Source organism: Corvus cornix, chromosome 28 (assembly GCF_000738735.6).
Source record: "Corvus cornix cornix isolate S_Up_H32 chromosome 28, ASM73873v5, whole genome shotgun sequence".
Taxonomy (NCBI): Eukaryota; Metazoa; Chordata; class Aves; order Passeriformes; family Corvidae; genus Corvus; species Corvus cornix.
The window spans coordinates 2154965-2173835 of NC_046356.1; the positions used below are offsets into that span (position 1 = coordinate 2154965).

Genomic DNA, 18871 nt, shown 5'->3' on the forward strand with positions numbered 1-18871 from the left:
GTTGGTGATTTGAATGGTAGAATCATGGAATATTCTGGGTTGGAAGGGACCCACAGGGATCACCAAAGTCCAACTCCTCCATCGTTTCTAAGTGTTCTTTTCTGGTTATAACTACACTTAAAAAGGGACCTTTTGTAGACCTAAAATGCCAAGAGCTGACCCAAGAACCACTGACAGAAGATTAAAATATCTTTGTCAACTCACCCACCTTTCTTCTGTAACCTCAGCACGCTGCATTTCACACTCAGAAAACCCTGGAAAGCTGCAACCCATGGCCTTGGGCACAAGGGAGAGACAATAAACACTTCTGGAAAAGTTAGGGAAGCAGATGTGCTGAAAGTGCCCCCCTCTCCTGCCCGAGCATCTCCACCTGAGCATCCCAAACCCAGCAGCTCTTGCCGAGTGTTTAATTGCAAATAATTTGGGGCCGTTTCCCTCCTTTACTGGGAGAATTATTATTTCCCTGATCCCACGGCGCTGTTGCAACTGGAATCTTCTCGTGGGGAGGTTTTGGCTAAAACCCAGGTGGAGGCAGTGATGGGGAGAGGCAGGTGCTGCCTTTATATAGCAGAGCTGTGACGATGGGGGTGCTGAGGGCAGCTCAGGGGGCCTGGTGGGGGACACAGGAGTAAATATTGATTTAATTTCCCTTGTTTCTGGCTTGTTGGATTCATCTGGTAGCTGTGAGTCTGTGGGTTCTCTGTCTACTCTTTCTCCCAGGTGTGAGAAAAATGATGGGAGAGAGAGAATTGTTTGTAAGCTCTGGGGTTTTGGGAAGGTTGGGAGAGTAATTGTGATTTGCTAATGGGAGTATGGATATTGGGGGAAAAAAGCCCTTAAAAACCTGATTCGTGGAGAATCTTAATATTTGGGGTTTTTTGTCAGTGGCTGAAGGGATAAACAGATAAACTCTGTACCTTCACACCATCCTTGCATTTCTTTTGAGCACAGATGAGCAGGGTCCAGTGTCCCTCAGTTTCTCATTTTTCCTTTTGCCTCTTAACTTGCACAAAGTTGAGGGAAAAGTTTAAATATTGGCAGGAGAAGGGAAATAAAACAAAGACATCATAATGTTTGGAGGCTCAGCAGCGAGGCCGAGAAAGCAGAAATGACACTGCCCAAAATCTGGTTGTTTTTAATCTTTTGATTTTGAAGTGACAGCAGAAACCCTCCTAAAATAGTTTATTAAGCGGGAAGTTTCACAAGAAACTGAGGAAAAAAGGCTCCCCCACCCCAAAAAGAAACCAAAATGCCATTTTGTGCTGTTGGGAAGCCCCTTCTGAGCATCCCTTGGTGTCTCCAGGGATGGACACAGGCTGGGACAGTGCCAGGAGGGAGTGCTGGGCCACAGGGATTTGAGGATGCCAAGGGCACCACCAGCTCTGTAGGGTTGTGTGGCAGTGGAGGGCGATGCTGTGGCTGTCTGGGGACCTTGGTGGGATTTTGGGGCAAGGGCAGGGATGGGAGGGTGGAGATGCTGCTTTGGGGTTTCTAAAATACTGGTGAATCGCTGCTCTTCTGCTCTTCATCCTTGATTATTTGTGGTTAGAAACCCAAGCTGGCCACCCCCACTTTCCCAGTGAGATCTTAGCTAAACTCCAGGCACGGGCTGAGGTTTGATTAAAAGCTTTTTTGCAGTAGTTAAACGTGATAAGGCAGAGGGGGAGAAAGCTTTATTTTAAAAATATGCCTTTACTCTTCCTGATCATGTGTGATGCTCACTGTGACACAATAATTTTCCAACGCCACTTTTCGGTTAAATTTAGAAGTGCATTTTCTGTTCCTTCCCTCTCCTCTCCGTGAAACAATTGTGCAACTTTCTTTTTCCTTAATATAATCCTGCATTAAAATTAGCTCCAGGACTAAAACGAGTCCCGTGTGTAGGACGGGAGCTGCCTCCCTTCCCAGCGCTTCCCTCTGGATCTTCCACTGGGATTTTGCCCCCGGTTCAAAGGGCTGGGGGTGTGTGGCTGTGCTGTGCTGCCCTGCCTGATGTCCCTGTGCTGTCCCCAGCAGTGAGCATGCAGAGTCCCGAGGGTGGATCAGACTCAGCAGCTTCCGTGGCGCTTCACACGTCGGCCTCAGCCCAGGCGCCGGTGGTGCAGCCAGTGCCAGCGTCTCAGCAGGTAACGTATGCACAGCTGGGGATGCTGTTTCCATGGAGAAGAGCCCTGTTTTCCCTGGCAGATGTATTTTCATCCCGGGTTTTGATAGTGGGGAGAGGATTTTTAATCAGCTCGTTGAGATAGTGGGGACAACCTGTTGCTGGACTTGGTGTTGATAAAGGCCCTGTGGGTTTGAGCCCTCCCCATCCACCTGCAAGCTTTCAAATGTGGCGTTTGGGGTTTAATTTTGGTCCCCAGGGGAGTCACTTCGTGCCAGCTGGGTGTGTGCTTCGGATTGATTTCCTGTTGTCATAGTTTGGTGTGTCAGTAAAAGCAGGGGAAGATGGAACAGCCCTGCCAGGTACCGAGGTCATGGGAACAGGTGAGGGCAGAGCTGGTGCAGGAGAGGGTGGAGGAGCCATGTGCTGCATCCAGAGAGGAGTGGCCAGCAGGTCAGGGAGGGGATTCCCCCCTCTGCTCTGCCCTCCTGACCTCCCCCTGCACTGCTGGCACCAGGTTTGGGTCCTCAGCTCAAGAAGGACATGGACCTGTTGGAGAGAGTCCAGAGGAGGCCACGGAGATGGTCCAGGGGCTGGAGCCCCTCTGCTCTGGAGCCAGGCTGGGAGAGCTGGGGGTGCTCACCTGGAGAGGAGAAGGCTCCAGGGAGAGCTCCGAGCCCCTTGCAGGGCCTAAAGGGGCTCCAGGAGAGCTGCAGAGGGACTGGGGACAAGGCATGGAGGGCCAGGAGCCAGGGAATGGCTTCCCAGTGCCAGAGGGCAGGGCTGGATGGGATCTTGGGCAGGAATTGTTCCCTGGGAGGGTGGGCAGGCCCTGGCACAGGGTGCCCAGAGCAGCTGGGGCTGCCCCTGGATCCCTGGCAGTGCCCAAGGCCAGGCTGGACATTGGGGCTTGGAGCAGCCTGGGACAGTGGAAGGTGTCCCTGCCCATGGCAGGAGGTGGAATGGGATGGGCTTTAAGGTCCCTTTCAATCCAAACCTTTCCATGATTCCATGGTCTCTTCCTTCAGTAGGTGGATCCCAACATTTTAATTTGAAGGGGGGATTTGTGATTAATATCCATGGATATGCTGCATTGGGGAGGCCCAACAGGACACAAGAGGTGGCTTCAAGCGATGAACGGGAACCACCCAGTGCAAAACGGGAAGGATTAAGTGAAACTGGTTCCTTTTTGTTCCTTTTTATGCCGTTTGGGGAACTTTCAAAAGAAATTTCTCTCGCAGGAAGCTGGAGGGATGAGAGGATGGGTGGGTGTAACTCAGCTACATCCTTCTCCAACTCCCAAGTGAGCAGCAGCAGCTGCCATTGGATGCTGATGAAAAGGAACAATTAAAGATTGTGAGTTGGGAGGAATATTCCACTCTGCAGGAGCCATGGACATTCCCATTGGGTGATCCAGAGCGCTGCTGTCGCCTCCCAGCCTTCCCATCCATGGAGAGCATTCCTTGCTGGTGTTGCAGTGATGGGGACAGCACTGGGCAGCAGTGCCAGGTGTCCCAAGGATCAGTAGCGTGAATTTGGCTGTGAACAAAGGTTGGAAAACTTTTGGATTATGAAATCACCCATCCAGCCTTTGCCTGTGCTGCCATTGGGATGTGGAGCATCGAGAGGAACTCTGTGGATTAAGGAAAATCCGGGGCATAGTGGAAGACTGCTGAAGAGGAGGAGCATCCAGAGCCTTCCCTTCTCACCAGCAGGACAAAGAAAATACTGGGAATGAACTGCTGGTAGAAGGAATGGTGTGAGGCTGAAGCCCTCGGGGTTGTTGAGCACTGGTGCCCCTTTCAGTGTGGGCAGAGGCTGTTTGAGCAGGACGGCCTCACCTTACAGGTTGGGGATGATTCCTTCTTTTGGTTGGAAGGTAACAGGAGAGCACCGGGACAGGCAGTGAGGAGCTGAGCTGGGCAGCTGTGCCAGGGATGTGCCATTTGGCAAAAGCAATGCCAGAGAATGAGAGAAAAAGTAGGAGAAAGGAAAGAGTCTTTGATGTAGGTGGCACTGCCAAGGCCTGACTTCAAAAAGGGCTGGTGATGTCCCCATCCTGCTCTGGTGACAGCCCCTTCTGGAGGGAAAACGGGCCAGGTGATGGCTGACATAAGTGTAGGTGTCCTCACTGCAGGATCTCCAGGGAATGCGGCCTGGGCCCTGGAGATGGAGCAGGTTTCTGGAAATCTGGGCAGTTGTCATAAACCTGTCATTCTGCTAGGACAGGATTTCTGGTTGTTACAAAGGCATGTTGGGAGGGCTAAAAATCATAAATATCCATGTATAAGGTAGCCAGTAATTATCAAGGTTGCTCCTAAGAATCCTGTGGGATTGTTTTCTGGCTCTTTGTCCTGTGGCCCAATCTCCTGGATGTTTTTAAAGCCTCCAACCACAGAGGATGTGTCTCCTTGGAGAAGGTTTAAAAGGCCATGGAGATGTTTGTCTCTGTTCCCTCTGAATCCTTTCTTTCCATCCACCACACCCCCACGTTTGTTTTGCTGGATCTGAAGGTGCTGAGCACTCTTGAGATGTGTTGACAACCTCACACTGAACATGGAGTGTAACACAGGGATGATGGATGTGACAGAGCCACCACCATCAAACGTTCCTGTGCCCTCGGTGGCTCTGCAGGGAGCTGCAGAACCACCTGAGCTTTGGTGCTGGTGGAAGCTTGGTGGGATTTCTTGTTGCAGGAGGCAGAGTGTGGTTGGGTTTAGCAGCTCTAAGAGAAGGAACTTTGGAGCCAAACGTGGATGTGTGAGGAGAGATTCTTGTTTAGCTGTGGCTGAACTTACCAATGAACTGCTGTTTCCTTTCGTGGAGGTTTAAAGATGGTTCCTGTCAGAAATTTTGGGTGCAGCTTTGCCCAAGTTCAGGGGGCTGAGTTCAGGCTGATGCACCCCCCTGTGAGGGTGGGGACCACAGGGACACTAATTCCAGGGTGCCACTGCTGCTGCTGCTGTCAGAGACAAGTTATCCGTGGAATTTTGTTAGAGAACACCTGGCTCACCTGTGTCATGGACTGAATTTAAGTGTCTCTTCCTGTATGTCCTTCTTGCAGAGGGTTTTGGTCCAAGCCACAGGCTCCGCTCCCAAAGGGGCGCAGATGCAGCAAATCTCCGTTCCCAGAGTCCAGCAGGTTCCACAACAGGTAATGAACCCTCTGGGGAGAGACACCATGCAGGGACCCCTGCATTAGCAGGTCCCCACGTCCCACACGGCTTTTGGAACTGTGCCAGATCTAGAAAAATCTTAATTAAAGATTTATGGGCAGTCAGAGACCTGGGATCACTTTCTCCAGTTCTCTCCTCCTTTCTTAGACTGATGACAAAAGAAACTCTCAAGATATTTGAAGTTTAGTAAGAGCCTTTGCTGTAGTAGTTGTCTTTCATGTATTTGAAGATTTGATGGATTCATACATCTGAAGATTTGATGGATGCTTTCAACTGCCATTTGAAAGCATTTATTAAATCAAAGTTAAATTAACAGCAGTCTCCTTTGGTAAAGGTTTTTTTAGAGGTGAAGTTAATTACACAAACAAATTTACTGACTGCACGTGGCTCCAGAGAAAGGTTTGGTGCCAGAGAGCCGTGCAAGTGTTTTTATTTATTTGAACTTTGCCTTTTCCAGGGCTTGTTTCCTAAGGAACCAGGGATATGTGGTGCTGTCCCATGTGGACAGCGAGTCTGACCCTCCTAATTTTTCTTCCTTTAGTGATTTTTTTATTTGGTTGCTCTGTTTCAGGGGGAAAAAATAATTGACAGAGGGCAACTCCATCCCTCCCAGGGCAAAGAACAAGGGGGCTGGGGTTCAGCTGGACACTGCCAGGCTCCCCTCTGAAGGAAAGGCTGCAGCATGAGCTCACCCCTATTAGTCAGCCCTGAGACACGTGTCCAGGGGAAACCCAGCTCCATTGTTTCCACTGCTCATGGAACAACCACTTATTTATCTATTTTAATTTGACCTTTGAAAAGAAAAACCTCCTTTGGGATTCCTAAGCATGGAGGGGGGGGGGGGCCGCGGGGGGAGAGAATGTTTTTGGTTTGGTTTTTTTTTTCCTTTTTCTTTTAAAAAGAAAGCTTAAATGTCAAGGTAAGGTTGGAGTTGTGCAGTTTATCCTGAAGTTCCTGAGCAATCCCTGAGTTCTTGCTGCCTGTTGCAGGTGCAGTCTGTGCAGCACGTTTACCCAGCCCAGGTGCAGTATGTGGAAGGAGGAGAAGCTGTTTATACCAATGGAACCATGTAAGAGTCTCTCAGAGATGTTCCCCTCCCACCTCCCAGCCCTTCCCTCCCCCCAGGCTCCTTCCTCCCCTGTCCCACGATGGAAGGAGGAGGAGGAGGAGGGGCTGTTTCAGGTGTTCTGTGGGGTGTGAGGGTGGTTTCAGCTGGATTCCAGCCTTGGGGGTGTTGTCCTCATGGAGGGACTGTTCTCCAGGGAATCCTGCTACATGAAAGTGCCTGGTGTTCCCCTGTGCCCAGCAGGCTGTGTGGTGATGTGGGCAGCTTTAGGAGAGGAACTTCTAGAGGGAAAAAGGGGCGTTGTAGGATTTTAGAGAATCAAGGAATCCCAGAATGGTCTGGGTTGGAAAGGACCTTAAAGCCCATCTCCTTCCAACTCCCCAACACCTTCCACTATCCTGGGCTGCTCCAAGCCTCATCCAACCTGGCCTTGGACACTTCCAGGGACGGGGCAGCCACAGCTGTGCCAGGGCCTCTCTACCCTTAGAATTCCCTCTTCCTCCTGTCTGCCATGCCCCATTTTGGGCCTCCTTTTGGCCTTCCTCACCCCAGTTCCCTACAAGAGCTCCAGGCTCTGCCCTCGCCGTGAGCTTGTGCTGCGGGGCCGGTTAATCCCAGCTCAGGGTCCCATTCCAACAGAGCAAACCCCACCAACACCACAGGGGGTTTTCTGACACTTGTCCATCTTTCAGAAACCATTGAACATGGGATTCCCTCTGCCAGCTCCTCTCCATGTCCCCTTTTGTCCCCTGCACAGACGAGCCGCCTACTCCTACAGCAGCGAGGCGCAGATTTACGCTCCCGCCAGCGCCGCGCCCTATTTCGAAGCGCAGGGAGGAGGTGGAGCTCAGGTGACTACAGCGGCATCCTCTCCTACAGCCATTCCCTCTCACAACATGGTGGGCATCACCATGGACATTGGGGGAAGTCAGATCCTCTCCGGCTCGGGAGCCTATCTCATTCATGGGGGGCTGGAGAACTCTAGACATTCTCTGTCACACACCTCACGCTCCTCTCCAGCAACGGTATGTAGCCCTGCAGGCACCGCAGCTCGGGGGCCAGGAATGATTCCAAAGGGAACTGAAAAGCCTTCAGAAAATAAAACTGACCTGTCATTATCGCTGTATATGTCTGTCCCATGCCATGAGAGCAGGGGAGAGAATAGACACTGGTGTACTACACTTATCTTTTCAATTGGTGTTTGGACTGTCCCTCTCACTCAGCAGATCACTGAAATTATGCAGCATTAGAGAAGATTCTCTGGGGGTTTGGTTTGGGTTTTTCCCCCCACCCCAAGCAAAATATTTTGGCTTTTAAAGATTTGTCTCTATTTATGTTTTCTAGTAAGTCAAACATCTCACACATGCTAAGCCAAAATATTGAAATATATCTTCAGTTATGAAGAGACCTGAAAAATCCTTCATTAACCCAGTGGATAATTAGCACATAACTTACGTCAAGCTGATCATGCCAAGTGCACAGTGATCAAAAACTCTTTGTGTGTATATCTCCTACACCATTGTGTATTCTGTCCTTGCCATATGTTTAGAAAATGTCTTTTAGGGGTGATACTGATCAAACAGAAACGGTTTAAAGTTCCAATTTCTTTAAATCGTGTCCCTCCCGCTGCCAGCCGAGGTGGCAGGTGCTGGAAGCTGTGCAGCTGTGTGGGACTGAGGGCTCACAGCTCTTCACCCAGAACAGCCTTTTTGCAGTGAGAAGCACCAGGGCTTTCATTTGGGAATCTCCCAGCCCTTAGGAGCTGCCAGGAGTGGTTGGAGCTCATTTCCTGGGACACTGCTCACCTTCCTCTGCAGACTTCTGTGTGTTTGTACATTCAAATATAAATATAAATACAAATGTAGGTGTAATTCAGGGCATGTAGCCAGAATTTAAAATGTGAGCAGCATCACCAGGGAGAAAAACAGGAGCTGTTGCTACTGAGAACTCTTGTAAATCTGGCCTGTTAAGTTGTGCTTTCTTCTCCCACTGAGTTTTAGAATATAGACTTTATGTTTTCTGAATCTTTGTGCCTTGAAAGGTTGCTTTGATCCTGTGGTAAATGTGCTCTGCCTTGGGTAGGCATAGGGGAAAAGTCCTTAGTTTGGATGCAAGAGAAAATGACAGATGCTGGGGTCCTTTTCTTGGGTGAGAACTGTGTGTGTGTGTATGTATTTTAACTGTTCAAAGTTAAAAATTAGCACTGGACCATTTGATTTTTGCTCAAAGTTATTGTTTGGAAGCATCACCTGTGTGGGGACTGCGTCTCACAAAGCTGCACAACTTTACTCTGGGATTTTTGGGGAGGTTTTTTTGTTGTTTGGGGTTTTTGTAATTTCCATGGTGATGAGCACAATATAAAAGCCCAAGTAGAAAACGTGTCAGTAGAAATGTCCCATGAACAGATTTAGTTTGTGGTTATCACATGAGATAAGGCTGTTCAGGAAAAAAAAAAAATTTAGAAAGCGACCTTTATGAAAATGCATCAGAGATGAATTCACCCTTTTGCTTGTAGGAATGAACTCTGTGAAGGTATTTTAACACAAAATAGCTGAGGAAGGGCTGAAGAGAGTGGAAAAGAGCCTGGCAGGCAGTGCAGGGCTGTGTCTGTGTCTGTGTGTGGCTTTCAGTCCTTCCAGCGCAGACCGGAGTCGGAGGGGATAGAGCAGAGCCTTGACTGCTTGGGATTTCACATAATCATGGAATCATTTGGTTTGGGACCTTAAAGCTCATCCCATTCCACCCCCTGCCATGGGCAGGGACACCTTCCACTATCCCACGCTGCTCCAAGCTCTGTCCAACCTGGCCTTGAGCATTCCAGGGATGGGGCAGCCACAGCTTCTCCAGACACCCACAAGGAAGGATGGGCAGCTTCAGGAGAGCAGGGACTGAATCAAATCCATGGGCAGGAACATTATTTTCTGTTAATGTCCAGCCTAACCAGAGACTGGGAAAGGCTGGTGTTAAAGAGGCCAGAGGGGCTCAGGTAGTCATGGCAAAACATGGTGGGGCAGGGTTGGGAGCTTTGTGGGAGGAAAGGAAAGCAGAGCTCGTGCAGATGGAGCCAGGGAAGCCAAAGTGTTTGCACATGGCCCTGGGGATGGACATCAGAGTGGTCAGCAATGAGAGGGCTGGGCAGTGGGGAAGGAGAGGGATTGGAGGTGTTGAGGGCTTGAGGAAGAGACTTGGAGAGCGAGGAGGGCACCTCCAGAGGAGAGTGGAAACAAGGGAGTGCTTCAGGATTAGCAGTGGCACATGAGCTGCCTCAGGAGGTTGAGAGACATTTGGTGAAGTCTGTGTGTCCACAAAGAAAAATCTTCAAATACTTAGAGAAACCTTCTTAAGAAACCTTCCCTATCTGCTGGAATAACAACGTTCTGCTCCATCAGATGGGCTGGAGCAGCACAGGGAACAGCCTCACTCAGTATCTGTGCCAGCACAGCACTGTTAATCTTCACCTAAATTAGTCTGGACCAAGAGAGGAAATCCTTGAGACCTCCTATAAGTGGGTCCTCAGAGCTCTTCACCTTCCTGCAGGGCTGCTGAAGAGCTTTTAGTCTTTTCCCTGTAATATTTTTCATTGCAGATGCAAGGTGTCCTTTTGGATGGGACACCTGCCAACAGCAAAAGGCCAGGCAGCATTTCTGTGCTTGCCTCAGAGCTGTTGCTCAAGCAGCCCCCGAGCAGAGGAAGGAAATTGGGTCTCCCTCTAACTCTGACTCATTTCCTGAAGGCTGTGTCAGCACTTGGGCTTTGGTTCCTCGTGGTCCATCACGGTGTGAGGCAGTGTTCTCAGAAACCCCACTAATCTGAGACTGAGCTCGGTGATAACCCCTCGAGAAGTGCCACAGTGGTTCCACTTTGGGCTGGAAACCAAGGGACTTGTGCTGGAGGTGGAGTGTCACCTTCACACCAGGATGTGGCACGGTGGCTGTGGTTGGTGGATGTCACTTCAGCAGCTGGGTCTGATCTGTTCTGCTCTGCCCCCTGCATCCTTCTGTGACAGAGCCTGGGTCTGTCAAGGGCTGGGTTTATCTCAGCCTTAATCTCCACCGTGGGGTGAGTCAGTGCAGGCTGTGAATGTGGGAAGGAGGCCATGGACAGATCATCTGCAGATGCTTTGTGCCTGTGCCCACAGAGGTGTCAAATGAGGACAGAGGCAGGAGAGCTGCTGGCTGCAGGTTCTGTGTGCTGCTGCCTTGTCCTGCCTGCACCCACAGGGCACAGATAACGCAGTTTGAGAAACAGGAGGTTCTGCTCCTGGCAGTCCCTTATATGGGGTTTTTGGGGTTTGGGGATTTTTTTCTTGCAAAAAGCTTGAAGAGGAGCGCTGGAGTTCTGGGACCAGCAGCCATCTGCTAAGGAGTTTCACAGATTCTGCCCCAATAGCAGAAAAGAGAAGACAAGAAGGGTTCAGGAGAGGGTTGAGGCACAAGGCAGCAGCCACAGGTGGGCTGAAGGTGGAACAGGAACCAGACTGGGAGTGAGGGGGCTCCTCAGGGGCCAAAAGGCCTCGCCTTGGCTCCTCTGAGATCAGTAGAAACGAGCACAGGTAGCATCAAATGTTCCACCCTGGTTTCTGGGGGAGAGCTCACCCAACTGAGACCTGGCTCCTCCCTTCTTCCCTCTGCAGTTCTCAGCATCAGAGAGCCCTTATCCATACCAGTTCATGCACTCTCCTTGCACCCCAATTTTATTTAGTTTTTTAGGGGTTTTTTGACAAAATCTGAAGAGGTGACAATAACCAAGTCATCACTGCCAGCTCTCCTTGAGAAGCCTGGGTACAGCTCTGCAGCCAATCTCTGACCCTCTGCAGTGGATCTGTCTGGAAATGGTTTGCTCTCAGCAGGAAGGGAAAAAGAGGAGCAAAATTGCTTTTTTTATATATATATATAACTGGGCAGTGCTTTTAGTGGAACATAAACCCCCCCTGGCCTCGCTCTGTCACCCCCCTGGGGATTCCTGCTGTGTGTCCATTTGCATGTCCCAGTAACACCTCTGCAGCTCCATCCACGCCGACTGTGCTCATCTGTTTGCCTCTTTTCCACAAGCTTGTTCATATAAAGCATTAATCATTCAAATATTAATAAAGAAACAATAATCCTGGCTGTTGCTAACTATCTGATTTCCTTTCTTTTTCCTTTTTTTTTTTTCTCTCTCTCTCTCCTGTGCACATTTTTCTTTAGCTTGAAATGGCGATTGAAAACCTACAAAAAAATGAAGGGATTACATCACACAAAAGCAGTTTGCTCAACAGCCATGTAAGTTACAATCAGAATTTACAACCTTTTCCCCTGCTTTGATAGGAGAATTATTTGTAGCCCTTTGGTGTATTTAACAGTCACTCAAAAGCAGCCTGTGATTGAGCTGTGCTGCCCAAAACAGCCCATTCCCAAGGAAAATCGTGCCACGATGATAATGTTTGCTGCTGAGGTGCTCTGCAGTCTGTTAGCTGCCTCTACCCTGTGTTTATTTATTTCATCTGCCTTGCAATGGAAATTGCTGGCAATTAGATAAACACATTTGAGGAAGTTCTTTTCCTTTCACTGCAGCTGAAAAATGGCTGGAAAATGACTTGTAAATCCGCAGCCACGACTCGGCGTGAATTGTGACAGATTCCCCTCAGGCAGCACGGACCCAAAGCCTGTGAATGCCTTTTTTCCCTGTCTCTGTGCCTCAGGAAGCCCATTGCTGTCACAGTGCTGTGCTGAATCCATGTGCTGGCCCTCTCTCTCCGTGCTCTGCCAACGATTTCCCTGCTTTGTGTGATATTCCCACTGTTCTGCTGGGCCTTTGCATCCCGGTTTGTGGTTCCCGTGCAGGAACACTGAGGGGTGAGCACATGCTTGGGTGAGATTTGGGTTGATCCAGGTCATGTTGGAGTCCTTGGATTTGCCTTGGCTTCCCTGTGTTTGGATTAAGCCCAAGCATGTCCTGCACCCATAAATCCCAGTGCACAAAGTGGTGCTTCTTTATTCTAATGGATTTCCTCTGTGTTTGTGGGCTGGTTTGTTGGCATTCTTAGGTCCTGCAAAAAAAAAAAACCAAACCAAATTAAAAAATCTTTGGCTTCTTCACCGTAGATAAATAGCCTGAGACAACAAAAGGAACTTTGAACCAGTCTGATTCTCCTCAGCTGATTTCAAACTCCAGGCCAGGGCTCCTGAGGGAGCTCAATCCTTATTTCAGCTGGTGGAGAGTGAAGGTTTCTGGTTGTAGTTGGGGGAACACAAACCTGCAGGATCAGGCAATTCCTGTTCTGAGCATCTCCCTGCATCCCTCCCACCCCAGGCTGTGCCAGGCTCACACTCCTGAAGTGCTGCACGAGGATTGTGTTGCTCTGCAGGATTTTTCTTGTTCATCCAGGACAGTGTTTGAAAAAAATCAGGAAAAGGGCAGAGGAAGGAAAGCAAAAGGTAGCAAAGAGATTTCACTGCCCACAGGCTGTGCAGGATGGAGCTGGGGCCTGATCCAGCCCCTGATCACACCTTCCCCACCCTTGTCTTGCAGGCTGGAAGTGCAGAACTTGATGTCCCTGCTTCTGGGTCATGGTTCATAGCTTGGCATTAGGTTTAAATGCTCTTACAAACTCTGGAGCAAACAAACTCCTGAGCACATGTGACACATCCACCCTCAGCTGGTCCCTCGGAAGGTGCTGCTCCAGGCACAAGGTGCTGGTCCTGGGCAGCTCCAGAGCTGGGTGGGTCATTCCCTCCAGCACAGAGCCTGAGCTGAGGAGCCCTACGGGGTCCTCGCTGTCCCATGGACCCCCAGCGTCCCTGCTCAGCCTTGCCAGGGCACGGGGAGGTGTCTGTGGAATAACAGGAGGCATGGGCAGTGCCTGAAGGGAACACAGCACGCTGGGGAGCCAGATCAGGCAGTTCCAGAGCTGGAGGAGCTCCAGTGCCCAGGGAGGCTCTGCAGCCTCTGCGTGGGGAGGTTCTTAGGACTCACCTGAGTGAGGATTGGGCTGGAGTGAGGGACCTGAGCCCCATGGAAGTGAGGCCTGATTTGAGTAGGAAGCTGGACCAGGATGGTTTGGGTTGGAAAGGACTTTAAAGCTCATTTAATTCCAACCTCCTGCCATGGCCAGGGACACCTTCTACCAGACCAGGGTGCTCAGAGCTCTGTCCAGCCCAGTCTTGGATGTTCCAGGGATGGAGCAGCCACCACCTGGAGACTGCAGATGGCCAGAGCTGGCTCCCAGTGCGGGTGTGGGACATCCCAGTGACCACCAGTGCTGTGGCAGAAAGGTTTCTGCTCTCCAGGGTGTTCCAGTTCCCACCTCTTCATGGCAAAGAGCAAAACCACAACACCAGGGAGAGCATTACCCATCCCAAATTCCCCATGGCTGGCACACAGGATTGTCAGGCTTGTGCTGGAGGAGCAGAGAGGGAAGCAGCAGGTGACTGCAATTTGTCAAGGCTGAAAGCAAATTCCAGCTTGACAAAAGCAAGAGAAAATGGGGAGATGATGCTAATTGCACTGAGTTGTGGCTTAATTGCTCTGAGTCTTAAAGTTGAAAAGTTCTTTGTTGTCTTCTGTCCCTCCTTTTAAATTTGGCATTTTGGAAATGTGCAAATCCTTGGGGCAGTGGGGTTTATTTTGTTACCATCAGCAGATGGTTCGTGCCAGGAATCTTTGGGGTTTTAAAAAAAAAGTAAAATAAGAGGACAAATAAAGGTATCTCAGTCCAAAGGGAATTCTCCCCATAATTTAACTAAAATCAATATGAAATGGAGCTTGGTCACTGAATTTGGCTTCCAAAACTCCCTGAGAGGTTGTTGAAGTGCACTTGAAATATCCAGTGGGGAAGGTGAAGCTCCTGCTGATCCCCGGTGACACGGGATGGTTCTGATGAAATCATGTCCGTGTGTGACTGCAGCAGAGAGTGGCTGAGGCCCTGGGTCAGAGGATTATTTCTTTGCCAGTTATATGAACTTGCAAATGGTGCAAAGAAATCGGAGAAAAATAACTCCAATTTATGTACACGAGTGCCTGAAGTTGGAGGAGTTGGGTGCCTGAGGCCCTGTGGCTCTGGGATATCCACAGCACGAGTAGGAGCAGGGGGAAAATGTAATTTTCCCTCATTGCCTGCAAAATGAAATACCAAAAAGCCCACAAAACAAACCCAAAAAAACCCCACTGGAATTCTTTCCTGTGAGGGAATGGCTCTGTCCTAACTCTGAGCTCGACGGAGTGGAAACTCAGGAACCTGCTGCTCACAGTCCCAGCTAAAAACACCCTAAATATGACCACATATGGTTTCTTTTTTATATTTCATAGAAACGGCCACAAGAAAACTTCTCCAAACCTGGACCTTCGAAAAAAGGTTTTTATTTTCTCAGCCAGCCCCAAGAATGGCTTTTTCCATCCTTGGATCGAACAAGGAGGAGGTTTTTGCTAGCAAGAGTTGTTTTCAAAGGAAACCAAACAGTCAGATAGAAATAAAGTTAAGGTAGAAATGAAAATTAAATGTTCCCCTGTAGTGCCCATAACAAACACAGCAGCATATGGCTGCAGAGTGATTTTATTGGAACCTGATCGTGGCATAAACAGAAATAAACCAGGGAATATCTGATTGTCACAACTGAGCAACGTTCAGAAAGCAAACAGATAAAGGGATACAAATGGAAAGAATCTTTAATTTTCTCGTTTTAAGTGCCCAGTCTGTTATTAGTAGTGCAGGAAGAGCAAAAATCATGTTTGGGAAATTATTTCTATTCTGACAGGTCTTTGTTTCAAGCTCTTCTGTGTGCTTCATAATACATTTCTAATTCAATAGTGGGAGTTCATATTGTGAAACTCTGCAATGTTTAAGGGAATATAAAAAGACATTTGCAGGAAAAGGAAGCTGGGAGATGAAGGGAATCTTCTAGAAATATCAGGGATTAGAATAAAAAAGCCCAGGATCAAATTTAAATGAGAGGATTTTATCTGTATCTGAATTTTCCATAGTAATAGGAGACTTTTATATTTTTTTTAAGGCTTAAGGCTTAAGATTTAGGAGATAAATAGCTGATGCACATTCAGTATCTTCCATAGCATAAATAAAATTAATGGTTTAAATTTTTGAAAGAATCTTAAGCAATAATTTTTTAAATGTAGGGGATGGGCCAACATTAACACAGATGTGGACAACTTAAAAACTGAATTCCTGCTGGTGTTTTATGCCAAAACCACTGGGTTCCACTTTCATTAGAGAGAACTGAATGGCTGGGTGTAGTGGTTTGGCCACACTGGGGGAGGCTCAGGGCCACAGAAAGACTTTTTGGGGCTTCCAGGGATGTCTCTGCTGCAGATGAGAGCAGGAAGGATCGTTATGGACCATTAATAAACACCAGCTCTTAGACCTGTGGGGTTGGAGGTCAGAATGATCTCTGTCTGTGGGAGATCACCTCAAAGAGTGTCTTGGGTGATGTGGAACTGCGGGAAGGTGGGAGGAGGACAAGTGGCTCCATGAAAAGGAGGAGAGAGGGAAAAAGGGCCAGGAGGTTTTTCTTTCTTGCAGCTGGGGCAGCCCCTGCTCTGCTCCAAAGGCCACCAGAGCTGATGGTCCAGTCATGGGAACTTGTGGTTGGATTTGGATCAGCTCCAGCTCATGAATCCTGGAATGGCTGGGGTTGGAAGGGACCTTAAATCCCATCCCATTGCACCCCTGCCATGGGCAGGGACACCTTCCACAGGGTGCTCCAAGCCTCGTCCAACCTGGCCTTGGACACTTCCCAGGGATCCAGGGGCAGCCACAGCTGCTCTGGGAATTCCATTCCAGGGCCTCCCCACCCTCCCAGGGAACAATTCCTTCCCAAGATCCCATCCAGCCCTGCCCTCTGGCACTGGGAAGCCATTCCCTGGGTCCTGTCCCTCCATGCCTTGTCCCCAGTCCCTCTGCAGCTCTTTTGGAGCTCCTTTAGCACTGGAAGGTCCTCTAAGGTCTCCCTGGAGCCTTCTCTTCTCCAGGCTGAATGAAATAGTTTTAATTGCAGAGCTTTAACTGCACGGTTTTGGATGCAGCTGACTTCGTGTAGCAGCAGTTTAATTTTGGATGTGTGAAGGAGACCCACAGAACACACACTGAGGGTGCTGCAAAGCCTCTGTGAGCGCAGAGTGGGATATGAAACACAGAAACTGAAAATAGCTCAGAGGAATGAGGTGCCAGAGATGTCATCACACAGCTCAGGTTGTCTTTCACAGAGTTATTGGTGTAGAACTCAGCCTTGTGGTGAATTGGGACCCTGGAGTGTCACCAGGAGAAAATGGGAGGAAAGGGAGGGACACTGGGGTGGGAGTGGAGAGGGTTTGAGTGTAGATCCATGGGCTTTGTCAAATCCCACTGATTTCTAGACTAAAGCCGTGCTCAGTTCCAGTACATGCTTGGACTAGCAGTTGTATGGAGATGCTGTGGCTGATATTTGGCACCCACAACCCGAGTGCGTTTTGCCCTGATCTGCTGGGAATGCAGCTGCTCCTGGTGCAGGGATGGAGGTCTGGGGTGAGAGGGAAGTCTGAAAAATGTTAATCCCAGACATTCCTCATGGCAATGGAAGGGCTCTTTCCAACCCTGTTGATATTAGTCCATGTGTACATCCAGCTCCTCCCAAAATTCACTTATTACAACACTCATTTTATTGATGCTGAACTCATTTACTCAAATTAAAGGAGATTGGAGGCTTTGCATTTGAATTCCTGTGCTGACACCGTGTGCTGGACCTGCCCTTTCAGACTATCTAGGTATAAATAATTTATATTAATTGCAAATTTTAATCAACAGCCATGTCAGAAGTTCAGACAGTAAATTTTGCAAAGTAGATGGATTCCCTCAGATTTTGAAGGTTGCTTTGGCAACCGTTAATTTTATTGTTAAGGGAGCCGTTGCAGACATGCCAATCTTCAAATTAATAAAGATTTTGCATCAATTTGCTTCCCCTAAAATTTATTCCTCTTAGGCAGTATCTCAAGATCTCTTTTCCTTGGAAAATGCGAGTTTTTACGGCTTTATTTTGGCTCTGCAGGAATTCATCCGAACCCGAGGTGGACACTGAGGTGGCAGCAGGACTGGGTTGTAATGAAAAATCTGACAGTGGTTTTGTTTGGGCTGGGGGTGCCTTTGCCATCCTATAAAGTAACATGAAATTATATCGATTATAAGTGATGTGAATTAACTTGTATAAATTAATTACTCAGTTCTCTTGACCTCCTAAACCTGACGGATGTTTAAGCGCTGACCCTGCCTGACATCCCAGCCCTCTTTAGACTTGCATGTTCTTTATTTTTCCCTGCCTGAAGCTGCAGTGGCTGCTGGATAACTACGAGACAGCGGAGGGTGTGAGCCTCCCCAGGAGCTCCCTGTACAACCATTACCTGCGGCACTGCCAGGAGCACAAACTGGACCCCGTCAACGCCGCCTCCTTCGGGAAACTCATCCGCTCCGTCTTCATGGGGCTGAGGACTCGGCGCCTGGGCACCAGGTTGGTGGGAATCTGCAGTTAAATAAACAAAACACAACCCTCCTGCAGCTTCTCTCGTGCACTCAGAACCTCCTGAGCATCTTTTTGTTTTTCTGAGGTCGTGCGGAAACAACCGACCCTGAGCCGGTGGGAAAATGTTTTATTTGAAGCTAAGCTGCTTCTCATCCCGTGAGGATCCCGGGACCCCAGGGAACAGCTGGAGCTGGGTCAGGGCTGGGCATGGAGCTCAGGGAAAGGCTCTTCCCCCCGAGGCTGCTGGGCACTGCCCAGGCTCCCCAGGGAATGGGCCCGGCCCCGAGGCTGCCAGAGCTGCAGGAGCGTTTGGACAGCACTCTCAGGGATGCCCAGGCTGGGGTTGTTGGGGTGTCTGTGCAGGGCCTCAATGATCCTTGTGGGTCTCTTCCAGCTCAGGATATTCTGGGATTCTGTATTGTCTGAAAAAGATGAGGTAACTCATCCTCACAATTCCCACTGCAGAGCCCAAAGTTCTGGCTCAGTGAAGCCGTTTCTCCCTTTGGGTCCAGTGAAGATCCCCCATGACAGACCCTGTGCCCACAGCTTTGATGCAGACAAGGTGCAAAGCTGTAAATGGTTTATTTCTGAAACACCCAAAGCATCAGGCTGAATCTTGGGAGAGGGTTTTTTCTTCTAATCCATCAAAGATCTGTAAGATGTTACAAGCAAAGTGTAACACAAAAAAATAAACTCCTGTAATTACAGACGTGTCCTTCAAGGGAGCATCTGCACTGCTGAGTGTGCACTTTATCCCAGCTTATAATATTTAAAAAGTGGGTAATGTACTGCCCATAAAACAGTCATTGCTCTGATTGTTGAAGATTTTATGATAAAATTCAAGCATAGATATCTGAGCTTTTAAATGAGAACAAAACCAGGGCACTCCACAGCTGGAATGTGAGGTGGCAGTTGTAGGAAGAGCAGGGGAGCATTTGGGTTTCTGTAGATTGGGTCAAGTGCAAGAACTCTGAAATTACTCTGAAGTAATTTCTTTAGAGGAGAGAAATTCTTTAATCCCATCAAGGATTAAAGAATAAACAAG

At 48.9% G+C, this 18871-nt stretch overlaps 1 protein-coding gene across 6 annotated transcripts in view; it reads left to right on the forward strand.

Annotated features, from left to right (window-relative positions):
• The window catches only part of RFX2 (regulatory factor X2), a 63254-nt gene that overhangs the window by 32086 nt on the left and 12297 nt on the right, over window positions 1-18871 (forward strand). The window contains exons 2-7 of one of the 6 annotated variants that reach the window (XM_039566125.1): window positions 2014-2126; window positions 5169-5258; window positions 6270-6349; window positions 7104-7371; window positions 11533-11607; window positions 17633-17814. In XM_039566125.1, coding sequence (XP_039422059.1) covers window positions 2022-2126; window positions 5169-5258; window positions 6270-6349; window positions 7104-7371; window positions 11533-11607; window positions 17633-17814 — 800 coding nt within the window. In that variant the 5' untranslated portion in view covers window positions 2014-2021. Of the gene's footprint in view, window positions 1-2013; window positions 2127-3377; window positions 3953-5168; window positions 5259-6269; window positions 6350-7103; window positions 7372-11532; window positions 11608-17632; window positions 17815-18871 lie in introns of those variants that run through there. The other 5 variants (XM_039566119.1, XM_039566123.1, XM_039566122.1 and 2 more) reach the window with 5 other exon arrangements.